The sequence below is a fragment of the Ochotona curzoniae genome, unplaced genomic scaffold (genome assembly GCF_017591425.1).
Source record: "Ochotona curzoniae isolate NIBS_2020 unplaced genomic scaffold, NIBS_Ocur_1.0 scaffold_2476, whole genome shotgun sequence".
NCBI lineage: Eukaryota > Metazoa > Chordata > Mammalia > Lagomorpha > Ochotonidae > Ochotona > Ochotona curzoniae.
In genome coordinates, this window is record NW_024467095.1 from 4,176,168 (window position 1) to 4,189,646 (window position 13,479).

The following is a 13,479-nucleotide window of genomic DNA, read 5'->3' on the forward strand; positions in this document are numbered from 1 at the left end:
CGGCTGAAAGGCAAACCCTCAGAGCTAGTCACCTTTTAATCTGTGGATATGCTAGCAAGTGGCAAATGACCATTCTATGGGGAACTGATTCCCAAGTGAAAAATACCACGGCGCTGCTTCTTTAATTAACAGCCTTTTCACATTGCTAGCACATTAAAGCCATCCGCAAGAACACCGTGCTTACATAATCAATGTCACAGCGTCTCCGCCTAAGCGAATAATGAATGTTCAGGCTCTCTGCTAAGTGAAAACCTGTTCTCCAAGACTTTCACCTCCATAAAGATGGGCTCATAAAAATCGAAAAAGGAAAAATTGGAATGTGGTCTCATGAGGATAAAAAGGCTAGTGTTAATAATTAACAAGGAGAGTGAAGTGGAGTCAAATTAGCCATAATAGAACCCAGAGTGACTGGCAAAGTCACCTCTCATTATAACAAAACTCATTAAGAAATGAAGAGGTGGAAATCCCGCTGGGCTACTCTCACACTTAGGCTATATCAGAGATTATTTTTCAGATTTCTTTCAAATGAAGAACTGTTAGGTCACCTATTGTATATTAGGTTAATCTTCGAGCGTTGAAATACTGAGGACCGACACCTGCGCGGTATTCTACCTTGCGTGCTTAAAAGAGCTATGCGTCTGAAGTCCACAAATCGGTGTTTATAAATATATCAATATATACGATGGTAGGAACAGTGAAGAAACGATGTAACTTCTGGGTTACAGCAAGTCTGTGTGCCAGCTTTGTTTTATAGATATGTACTTTTAAAAATGGTGAAATGACCACCAAAGTGTGAAAATATGTTTATAATCCCAGGTGTGTGAATTCAGAAGGGTCAGCATTTGCTTCACTGGCTAGTATAATAAAAGCAACAGAGAAGCTGGAACGCACTAGCTTGTGTCCTCCTCAGTTGAATTCCACAATACTGCTCCAGCATGTACTACATATGAACTATTACTTTTTGAATTCTAACTCCCTATGTCTGTCTACTCAGGCTTTAGTTGGCTCAAGGCCGAGAGCTTGCTCAAAAATGTCTTTGTGTCTTTCACAGAAGATTGACAGAACCCTCTGTAAATTCGGAACATCAGGGACTGCAGGTGACCAAGGGTCAGGGCTCTGGATGATGCCATAGCCTTACTCAACTGTTCCTGTGAATGAGGACAAGTACATAGAATGACAACCCCAAAGACCTGAGGGCTCTGTTTAGATGGAGTCAAATGAAAGACTTTCCCATTAGGTTTCAAAATTAAATAGCTTCATCAAAGACAGCTCAAGGCCTGCTGGACCCCAAGACTTCTGTATTTATCTTTGCTGTAAGACTTGGTTAACATGCATACAAAAAAATCCCACAGGAAACGGGTGCTAAATGCCTTCAGTTTACAAATCCCCTGCACCTTGCAGATACATGAATGAAAAGAAATATTTCTTTCCCTGGAAAAGCATAAAATCTAATGGAGAATATAAACAGTACTGTAGCAGTATTCTACAGTATGTTGCAGTATTCAACACTGCTAGCAAGGATACAATTGGTTATAGAAGCATAACTCAATTATATGCACTGTGCCTTAAGTTTTCACTCTAATTTTACACTTGAATTTGGACTTCCAACCCTGAAAAAAAGAGAATTTACAGTACCCATGCTTTCATGTCCTTGTGGCTTTCTCTGTCTAGATACATACGTACACATATATGAATATATGCCAACAGATGAGCAAGTCTGAGGGAAGAGGCAGTTGTTAGGCTAGTTAAGGTATAGATCAAATGTTAGCATGCTGTGTAAAATTACCAGAGTTTTTAGTTAGCATAAAATCCAATTTGTTTCCCATTCTACTTAAACTTGAGTACGATGCTCTCACAATTTCCTTGATGGAGTAGATTTTTTTGGGTCCTTCATGATGTGGACTTGTTAAAATGGAGAACGACTTGTTAATCAGTTAAGAAATTGGGTTTTTAGCCAAGAGAAGAGATGGCTACAAGAGCAGCCATCCATGTTGAAGAGGGAACGTAGGAGAATGGCAGGAGGCTATAAAATTCTGCAAGTCTGTTTACTTATTGAACATAGAGAAAAGCCTGTCATGCAACAACCATATTGCTAGCGTAGCCATCAGGTAAACAGTACCTGTTTATTCTGAGCATGGGAATGAATACTAAACAAGAAGTCTGGTAAGCAAGGTCATGAATTCTGTATCAGGATTAAATGTATCCAAAAAAAAGAATTTTGCCAAAAACACGTTTGACTTAGCCACTACCTGATCTTAAATATAGCATTTAATCATAACATTGACTGTAATTCTTGTTTTGCTTTTTCATTTTGAAAAGCTATCTATGACAATACTTCATGACAATACGCCAAGTCTCTAAGCGATAATAAAATAGGGTTCCACTTGATAGGGTAGATGGTTCATTTGTAGATGTAATAATTACATAAACATGCTTTTTCACCTTGGCATTAACAGAAATTAGAGCAAGCTGGAGAGCCTAAGATTGCATCCTGTTAGCCATATGTTGTGTAAGCTAAGATACAGCATAGAACGTGTGCATAGCTATAGAAAACTCTGCACATTGAATATGTTCACAACACTCATTTTCTCATTCATTAACTGTAATGTTTGCTCACCTGCTTGACTATTTCATATTGTTACTGAGTTCTTTGTCAGATTTCTAATTCTGAAAAGACAGTGCTTCAAGATGTGATATGATTTGCAAGGTTTCTTTCTTGCATAATAAATCTACATTTGAAGGTATTAAAAATATTGATGTGAGGGCCCGACGGCGTGGCCTAGCAGCTAAAGTCCTCGCCTTGAACTCCCCGGGATCCCATATGGGCACTGGTTCTAATCCTAGCAGCTCCACTTCCCATCCAGCTCCCTGCCTGTGGCCTGGGAAAGCAATCGAGGATGGCCCAAAGCTTTGGGACCCAGCACCCGTGTGGGATACCCCGAAAGAAGTTCCTGGATCCTGGCTTTGGATCGGCATAGCATCAGCCGTTGCGCTCACTTGGGGAGTGAATCATCGGACGGGAGATCTTCCTCTCTGTCTCTCCTCCTCTGTATATCTGACTTTCCAATAAATAAATAAATCTTTTAAATATATATATATTAATGTGGGCCTGGCATGAGAGCTCAGAGGCTAAAGGTCTAAGGGCATAATGATACTTCCTGTCCTACCCTCCCTCATGCCCATCCTCCCTGTGGTTTTATTCGGCTCTTGATTTTTGTGATGACATGCCTGAATTTTCCTTATAATTGCTGGGGACCATTATGCTTACTGAAAAAAAGTCAGATATACTTCCCTGATTTGTGGAAGTATCAGACAAATGTACAGATATACTAATGTGAGAAAAAGTAAAGAATATGAACAAAATTCACATTTTGAACTTTGATTATTGTTTACAGCCCATGGCTACACTCTTGAGGAAAAGTAGTTAAGTAGTTCATTCTGTTCAGTTTTCTTATTGATAAAATTTAAAGAACAGTTCCGGCCCCATACATTTTGTGATGAGTAAATAGGAAATCACACATTTGGACTTAGTATTTAGTTTAACAGTCCGAAAATGCAAATAGTGAGAGGGAAAGGAAAAAGAGGAGATTTCTTCAGTGTCTAGTAAATTAGATTTTCAGTGTATTTTTTAATTTCTCTCACTAGATGTTCCCATTACAATGAGAAATATGTTATGTGGAAAAACCAGAAAAGATTACTTGGCCAGGAAAAGTACTACACCATGTCATAGACAGGATAAAAATTGTACTCTACTTCTTTCTGTCTTTAAAACTACTTCCCACCCTATTTTCATGATGCTATAATTGTCTGACAAATCTCAAAGACAGGGCCCAGAACAATGTCTCCCTTGGCTAATCCTCCCCTTGCACGTGCTGGAATCCCATAGGGGTTCCTATTCATGTACTGAATACTCCACTTCCCATCCACCTCCCTGCTTGTGGCCTGGGAAAGCAGCAGAGGATGGCCTCAGGACTTGGAACCCTGTACCTGCAGGGGGGTACATGGAAGAAGCTTCTATTGCTGGCTTCTGATGAGCTCAGCCACAGCCATTGTAGCCAACTGGAGAGTGGAACGACAGACTGAAGATCTTTCTGTCTCTTCTCTCTGTAAAAAAAAACAAAAAAATCAAAGACACAGAAAGTAATGTATCCAGGACCTTCTTATTTACATTGCCACCATGGTAAAGATTATCTTTGATCACATAATGGGAAACTGACACAGTTAACTAAGGCACTACTACCACACTTGCTAGTAATTAGCTTTAATAACCATAAATGCATACGGGTATTAAAATGTATAGAAATGAAGCTACTGAGAGACATTCCCCATTGTTCTACCTCTGTCACTCTTGTCCAAACCACCGTTATGGTTTACCTTATTTGTTGCAGAGGAGAACTGTGCACTAAGCTTCTCTGGGTCACCTACTAATTTTCCACATGGCACTCAGAAAGATATTAGCATGTCATTCCTCTACTGGATAATAAAAATTAATAAGAAAATTAATATGAAAAAAATTATGGACGGTAAAACCCACACTCTTCCTTGTGTTGTAGAATCTAGTGTCTTCTACCATGGTTTTCCCTCAATGCAACATGAACTCCTCCTCCCCCTTCGTCTACTGCAGTTATCATGGCCTTCCTGGGTTCCAAAAGAACATCAGTTTATTCCTCCCCAACCTAGTTTTCCCTTATTTGAAAACTTGACCTTCAAACTTTCTATTCGAGGTTATTCTGTCATTTAGATTCAACTATAGTAATAATTTTTCAAAATATCTTTCCTGACCATGGAGTATATTTTTAAATGAGCACATTTCTGCTAATAAGATTATAAAATAGGCACAACTGGTAGAGGTTATGTTCATACAAAAAATGTACAGCTATAGCACTGTCATAAAGTACAACAGATGAAGAGTTCTTATAATGTACTAACTTTTAATACAAAGGCAATTATAAAAAAATCAGATGACTTAAAATCCATGAATCACCAACAAGTTCATGAATCATAGCAGATGTTAACAGGAACACAAGCCCCCTCCTATTAAACAAGTTCATAGGAATGATCAGGCCTACCTCTTTGCATGGAACAAATTTAGCATAGTACACAGATTGCAATTCCCTGCTTACTTGCTCCTGTATGCCAGGATCATCAGCAGAACCAATTCCCTTTGAGTTTCCAGCAAGCTGTCTTGTGCCTTGTGTTAAACCTCATAAATGTTTAAAAAGGCACCTGCCAGGACATTTTATACCAGTATGAGCTACTTGTGTGTAATGGTCATTTGTTGAAGGATAATTATCCTTTACAGCCAATATCATTCTTAGAATATCCAATATGAAGAGCTGGATCTGTTATTACCTGTATCTGGTCAATCTATGTCAGGGTCCTTGGGGTAAAGTTTTTGTCTTTCATAAATTCTGAATGCCTGGTATTATCCCTGACAAACACTGTTTCTGCTTGACTATTTCAGCACTTTTGTGTAATGGAAAATTTCACAAACACTTGCAAGAAATCTTTGTGCCCTTGGTTGTCCGCTACGTGGATCTCATGGAGTCGTCAATTGCCCAGTCCATTCACAGAGGTTTTGAACAAGAGACATGGCAACCTGTCAAGTAGGTATCTCACCTAGTGTGCACAAAGCATCTGCCTCTTCAGTCCTGACCTGTGACTTGACACATGGCCATCTGTAGTTATCGCTTATGGTGGTCCCTTCCCACGTTGTTTGTTTCTTTACAGGAATATCGCCAACAGTCTTCCCAATGTAGCTCTTCCAAAAGTTCCAAGTCTGCCTCTTAATCTTCCACAGATTCCTAGCTTTTCTACTCCTTCGTGGATGGCTTCTGTATATGAGTCCACGTGTGTATTCCTCACTTATTTCCTGGTGGTGTGTTAGCTAGTGCATGGCCTGGGCTGTGTTCTGTGCAGATGTGTTTAGATTGCATGGCAATTAAAATCCTTTGTTGAGGAATACTGTTTTCGAGTTTATTTTGAGTCTTTGAGTTATTAAGCTAAGCTTAGCGCGGCATAGCTGTTCAATCTTATGATTCAAAATGAAAACAAACCAAAACAGACTGGTTTAATGAGGGTCACTGTGGGGCAGGGTCACTCTGGCCCAGTTTGTTAACTGAATCCCAAGCAGGAGATCGGAGTTTTCCTATATGTAGATGGCCAGTGGGACAAGCAGCGCTTCAAGGATTCTTGGTCTGTTTCAGCTTCATTACTGTCCACATGCTTTGATCTTGTGCATGTAGAAAACTAATGAGAATGGTTTCAAGAATACAGTATTTTTGCCTTAATCTCAACTTTAAAGAAACATATGACACCTGCAATGGAAGGATTTTCCATCTTCTGTACATCTCATATCAGGTGGTATTGTTTACAAACTTGATATCACTAGAAACCATATTTGTTAATTCCACATTGGGATAAATGTGTCTCTTGCAGATTCATTAACTAAGACTTGTTAAAGGGAGAAGGTTTAAGCTTAAAAATGATCAGGCCTGAAGTTAGATCTTAGTTTATTCATTATAATGCTTTCTTAGCTTCAGTTTCTTCAACTCTAAGATGGTTATGACACTTAATTTATGATATTTTTGTAAGAATCTTTTTAAAGCTATAAAGATGCCTGACACATATTAGATTATCAGTAAATTACAGCTACAGTTGGCATTTTTTTAGGTACAAAATAATGATCATTAATATCGCTCTACATCATTATTATTATAGTATAGTAATTATCATTACCATAATCATTTTTATTTATAACCACTTTTTAAACATTGAGCCTTGCAGTAATTCAATGAAATAAATAACAACCCTAATTTGTAAATGGAAAAATTGAGACATGTGGCTACATGATTTGTTCTAGATCTCACATGAGTTAGCTACAAAGAGTAATTAGATAAATAAAATAACTTCCATCTTTTGGGAACCTCCTATGTTCCAGGTATCATGGCAGGTTCATTATCCTTTTTAATTTTTATAATAACCCATTTGAGTTAAGTCTCATCATCACTTTATGGTTAAGGAAACTAAGAAAGAAGCTAAGAAGCGGAATTTTGCCAGTGTCTCACACAGCCAATAAGTGACAGAGGCAAATTTGGAACCCAGATTTTCTTGACAACAAAGTCCTCATTCCTATTAAATATTTATTCTTCCTTCAAAGTATATCCTACTTAAGAACTTTCTACCTCTCTGCCACTATGAAGAAAATCTGGACCTAGTCAAGTACACACACTAGGAAGAAAACCCAAAATAATTTGGCAATATTTTTCCAAGTTAAGCATCATCACTGCTTATGACCACACAACTTTTTTCCGGAAATGATCTGGGTCCTCTCAGTATATAGCGTGGTATCTGTATGTGCTGAAGAACGACACAGGAAGTATGATGAGCTGTTCTCAGTTTAGGATTTTTGTGCATCATTATTACTGTTTTAAATTTAATGCCTTGTCTTCCTCATCTGTCATGTGTTTAACATCCTTGATTTTAACAAAGAAACTTTTTTGGGCATTGTCCTGTGAAATTCAGTTTTCTGTTTTTACTGTATTTAATTCATTTTGAGATCTTTGTGAATCAATTACAACTAAGAACATATTTTTAAACTGATAGGAAAACTGATAAATTGGGGGCTTTGTAAATGAAGCCATTGTGTTTTCACCATTTGGAACAAATTTTCTAAGAAATGTGCTTTACAAATTGGTTATCATTGTCTTTACCCGCCATGATTGTCAACACAGGTCCTTTGTCAGTGTCCCCAGAGTTACTCAAAATGCTCAGATGTTACTGTAATTAATTTTAATAGTTTTATCATAGAACTTTAAATAACAGCATTACCATGTCACATAAGCAATTAAAAATACAACTGTTGATTAAGTAAATATATATCTATATATCTATATATAAAAGCAGCCATGAGACTTAAGATAATTCCTCCTACCAACGCACAGATCAAGTTAAGAGGTGCTGCATCTCTGTATATAAAATCTCACTCTGGATTACTTAGCTGTAGAAATAAATTCCAAGAAGTTATGCTTCCTACTGGCATTTTTTTAGGAAATTTTTCAAAGTCCATTATTCACATTTGAGTTCTTTAATCTGTTAATAATACTTTTAGGAGTAGGTCACTGATTAGAAATAATTTAAAATGAAAAGCTCTGAATAAATTGCAGGTTATTGGTGTCAATTTCAGAGAAAGCCTATTTACATTTTTTCATCTGTCTTTAATTATAACAAACACTTGTTATCTTAATTACATTCCTAATTAAGCACACTTATTGTCTAGAATCTTACCACAGAATTTTATTTTAGAATCAAACTGAAGAAATATATATTCTCTATAAAGATTTAATTGTCACATAATTTGAGAAAGCCAACTTTAATAGAATTCTGCCTTTACTAAATAAGTTTTCATTTTGATGATTTTTGTGTCATTGTGCTGTTAAAGGAATTTGTATTTCAAGTAGTTATATTTTTTGAAAGTATTAAAAATAAAATAATAAGCAAGTTTGCTTCTTTGCCAATTACATTCAATACTCTTAGAACAAGTCCCCTAACTAACCTACCAAACTCTAATTTGGGGTGTGTAGGGAGGTGTTTCTTGGTTATTTGCCTGCCTTATTTATATTATTCATTTTGCAGAAGGAGAAGTGAAGGCAGTATTTTTTTCGAATATTATTCACAGCAGTCTTACCATGGCATAGCATGATTCTTTTTTTGGTGGGGCTGTTAAGGGGAGAGTTATTGAGCAGTGCACCTGGGTCCACTGTTCTATTATGTTTGACCCATTAAGAATTTAATTGAGGAAATCTTAACTAGCAAATGAGCTCTGGAAGAATTCTAGAATTGAAAAAAAGAAACAGGGCAGAGAGAAGTAACAAGGGTGGATTATAGGACAAAGACACTTAGACTAGGAAAGAGGCTAAGATTAAGCTTTTAATGAATCAGCAAGTGGTGATTTATTTTTATGTTTATTTATCTGCTTGAGAGACGGAATCAAAAGGCTCCCGTTCTGGTTCACTCCACAAGTGCCCCTAAAGCCAAGGGTAGGTGTAAGGACAAAGCTAGTTGTGGGAATTCAATCCTGATCTCCCCAGTAGGACTGGAACCCAGCAGTTGACTGTCACCTGCTGGCTCCCAGGGTCAGCATTAACAGGAAACTCATGTTAAGTGACAGAACCAACTATTCAACTCAGGCACTCAAACGCTAGGCCAAATGCTCACCCCAAAAATGATTTTTAATGCAATGAAGAATACTAATTAGATAAGATATGTTAATTTAGCCAGGCAATTAAGATATATTTAGCTAAAAAATGTGGCTATTTAACCAAAAAAAAGAAAAAAACTTTCTTTATAAAAGTGTTCCACTTTGCTTGTATGGTAAATGAGCTTATTGAATTTCTTTTATTTTCTTTTGCTAACTAAAAATATACAATTTGGAGCCAGTATATATGAAACCGTTGTCTGAAAGAAGAGAGCAAATGAAATGGATCTTTGTGGCTTTCTTTGCTTCTGGGCTTTTTTTGTTTTCTCTTTTGTTCTGTTTCGTGATTAAGTTTTGATGTGTTTTATTGTTGTTTTCTGATACAGTTCCATAGGCTCTGGGATTTCCTGTCCGCCTCCCCAAGTTTCCTCCCCCATTAATTTCCCTTCTAGTATTACAGTGGGTGGTCCCTTCATGAACAGTCATCAAGTCCATCATTCTGCTATTGTAGTGTTGCCTGACATTGTAGGCACGAAAAATGCGATGTCAGAGAGTGCAGCCTCCTACTAGCAGGATATTTTCAGCTGTTTCACTGGGAGTCCATCTTTGATCTGGATTCTGAGAGACATACTGCACTTTGTCTCCGCCTGTCAGTCTCCACTACACGTCTGCTATTCATCCCCTTAAATACATAGCCACAAAACACAGTCCACATCAGAGAGAAAAACAAAATTTTCATCAACATGAAGTTAAACAAATTGCTACAAAATTATCAATGTGTCAAAGTGATGAAAAAGAAAAATCAAAAACCTTGTAGAAATTGATGCTACTGCATGACCCATGTGGCGCTGAAGAAATAACAATACAAAGAACATCATTGCCCATGAGCTGTAGCAAAAACAATGTTGAAAGGAACATCTACAACATCAGGGGCTTACAAGCAATCAGAATGTCTTTTATGGATGGTCAATTAATGAATGACAAGTACTTATCCAACTTGTTTTAATGTAGTAATATTTCCCTTTCAAAATATCTTTCCTACTACCTAATGCTCTTATGTAATAGAAAATAATAGCACTGTTGTTCGACTCGGTGTTCTCTGTCCTCATGTACAGATTACCTTCCTACAAAGTATGAAAATACAGTTCCTAGTCAAAATCTACTGTAGTAGTGGACAATAAATCTTGGCTACACAATTAAGGACCAGAAATACATGATTTATTCCCACCTGAGGGGGTCTGGGTGTCATTTCTCTGTCTTACTGGACCTCTACTAGGTTGGCTATAAACCAGAAAAGACATAAAATATTCAACATAGAAATAAAATTTTGTGTCTCTACTTTAGCCTGTTGCTTTAGTCCCATTACCTGTCTTACCTTTACCTCTAAGTGAGAAACATGAGGGCCCTGTAGGTCTCACAGTTGTAGACAGAAGCCAGCATCATCACAGAGGCACACATGCGTGGATGAAAAAATAAAACCATTAGAGGGCTCTTGCTTAAAATGTATTGTTCAGAGTTTTTAAGGGAAAATATTTTTATATTTTTTTTCCTAAAGCTCAATCCTGAATACCTAAAGTGTTCTCATGTATGCAATTTTATTTCTTTTCCTTCAGGAAAGTATCATTATCCATTTTAGCCTTTTGTTTTTAAATTAGATGCTTATTCGGTTTAATCCACAAGATTTTTGGCTTTAGTTTAAGGAAAAAGAGGAAACCAAGACATGATTTCCAAATGTGAATGGAGCTGTGACATTTCGTGAGATTGTCTGTAGCTGAAAGCTCTTGTGGGGCATTTTACCCCTTTTTATTAAACCTAACTACAGTATTTATTTCAATTTTATTCTTGTTGCTTTTCCATGTTAAGAAATGAAAGGGACAAATTAAAAAGCCAAATTTAAAAATTGGATTACTAGAGATTTGGTTATTTTTTTAACTTAGCAATTGTTGTAGGAAGGAAAAAAGCAGAAGTCCAAAGTTAACAGTGGTCATTCATGATCTTCATTTTTCCTTTTTCTTCTAGCAATGGCTCTGCAACATCAGAAGATCTTTTTTGGAAACTTGATGCACTGCAAATGTTTGTCCTTGATCTACACTGGCCAGAACAAGAATTTGCCCACCACTTAGAGCAAAGACTTAAACTAATGGCCAGTGATATGATAGAAGCCTGTGTGAAAAGGTAGACATGTATTTTCAAGTTGCAGCACCTGTTACAACACTTTTTCACCAATTACACAATTGTCTTGGGAAAGATTATGATATGTATTAGTATTCCAGAATTAAATGGGCGTCTGTTCCTCTGCCCTAAATTCTGGGATCACGTGATTGATGAAATTGGCCTGATCAATTTTTTTGCAGGTCTCCTCAACCAGTGCCCCTAATTTAAGTACCCAAGCCCTGTCGGGTACTTAAATTTCCAAAGTATCACCTCCCAAAATATCTGGAAAAGCTCTGTTGACTTCTTCATGCATGATGTATTGATTCTGTGTGCTCTGCAGTGGCATGGCCAACTCAAAACATGATCAGCACTGTCTGGGATTGCTCATTGCTTTCTGATATGTTCGAATGAGTGTGAAGTATCTGTTTAGAATCTTTAAAATTTAACTATCAGCAAGGCACAGGGCTTTTGATTCTTCCACGTGTGCTTTCATGTGTTTCAGTAGTTCTTTAAAAATCAGCATTGCATCCTAACTGACCAAGCATTGCTTTTTTATTGCCCTTGTTCAGCAAATGCACAAGAACAGTGTGAGGCAGGCTATTGGAATAGCAGCTGAACACTGATTAAAGCAACTGCATATTCCTGAATTCTTTATGTCAGTACAGTCCTCAGAATAAGGGTTTGTCACCTCCTTAGACAGTGAAATAACTTATTTCATATCTATTTGCCTTTGATTCCAACAGCTCAAGTCTGTGAATGTTCTTGGGATACTTAAGCAAAAAATCAATTTCAAATTGTCCTTTATGTAGTTTCTTTCAGAAACCAACCTGAAGCTTTAAGTAGGAGAGTTACAAATTCTTTGTTGACATTTGTTGATTATGTTGTAGAGTTTTCCAGATCTGTCCTTTGATTTGTTGTTAATTACTAAGCCTGCAGATGGAGGATTTTTTTAATCTGCTCTCATGCCAAAACTTCATTTTTCTGCTTGGAAATTAATTCAAGCAGTTAAGCAAGACAACAGGGAAGACACATCAGATAGAGCAAATGTCTGCATTTGGGTATCAGTATTATCTGTGTGACTGCATGAAGCTAAGTTAAATAGAAAATGCTTGAATTTAGTCTTTCCCTGGAGACAACTGAAGAGTATCATACCCCTAGTCTCTCAAGCGCCTTCATGCAACTCACTCCTTATTTGCATGTTTTAAATTAGCATCTTGTGGTGTTGAGTTCATTTTTACAAAGCAGGTGGGATATGTGTCAGAATTTCTTACTCTAAATTCGTGTTTTCATAACTAGAACAAGAAGCGCATTTGAACTCAAGTTGCAAAAGGCAAGCAAAACAACAGACTTGCGCATTCCTGCATCTGTGTGTACAATGTTTAATGTGTTAGTTGATGCCAAGAAGCAAAGCACCAAGCTCTGTGCTCTGGATGGAGGACAGGAGGTAAGTGAAACTCAGCCCACAGGTAGAACTGCAGCACCATGGGCCCTGGTAGGGGAGGATGCTATTTCAAAAAAGACCATACCAAATGTTTACTCTTCCTGGCAATAACAGAATGCCCCGTATCCTTTACTCCGGTCAGTTTCTGCTTTTTGAATATGAATGCTACCTGCCTACCATTGTGTGCGATACGTATTTTAGGTGTTGAGTATTTACATAAACCTTGCTTTTTACAAGCAAATGAGAAAGCTAAAAAGCTATCTGCTTTGTTTATACAAATGTAGGGTATCCAGAGTTTGCATCCATCAAGCTAGCCACAGAAAAATAACACGAAATATTTGATATCCACAAGTTTCAGTTTTTATAGAAATCAAGTAGAAATATATTTAAAAACTAGACCTAGTTCTTATCAATAAATATGCCATTGTTTCCATGTAATGTCTACTTTATTTGGTTTAATTGGAAATTTCATTTTATCTCATGATTTATTTTACTTTAGAGTGGTAACTGGGTGAAAATGGAATTATTTTTCTTAGATTTCTATTTAAGTTGACATTGCAATGCCTTGTTTCCCATTGTAATTTCATCATTTCTTTGTTATTCACTTTTTTCTTGTTGATAATCTTTTTTTCTCCACCACCCCTTCCCCCAACCATGGCATGATCTCAGTTTGGTAGCCAATGGGTAA

General features: G+C 37.0%; 1 protein-coding gene across 17 annotated transcripts in view; it reads left to right on the top strand.

The window, feature by feature from the left end:
- The window catches only part of CADPS2 (calcium dependent secretion activator 2), a 357,764-nt gene that overhangs the window by 290,965 nt on the left and 53,320 nt on the right, over positions 1-13,479 (top strand). For 8 of the 17 annotated variants that reach the window (XM_041002134.1, XM_041002137.1, XM_041002139.1 and 5 more), the window contains 3 exons: positions 5,465-5,606; positions 11,216-11,371; positions 12,647-12,794. In XM_041002134.1, coding sequence (XP_040858068.1) covers positions 5,465-5,606; positions 11,216-11,371; positions 12,647-12,794 — 446 coding nt within the window. Of the gene's footprint in view, positions 1-5,464; positions 5,607-5,730; positions 5,851-11,215; positions 11,372-12,646; positions 12,795-13,460; positions 13,476-13,479 lie in introns of all 17 variants that reach the window. The other 9 variants (XM_041002128.1, XM_041002130.1, XM_041002131.1 and 6 more) reach the window with 3 other exon arrangements.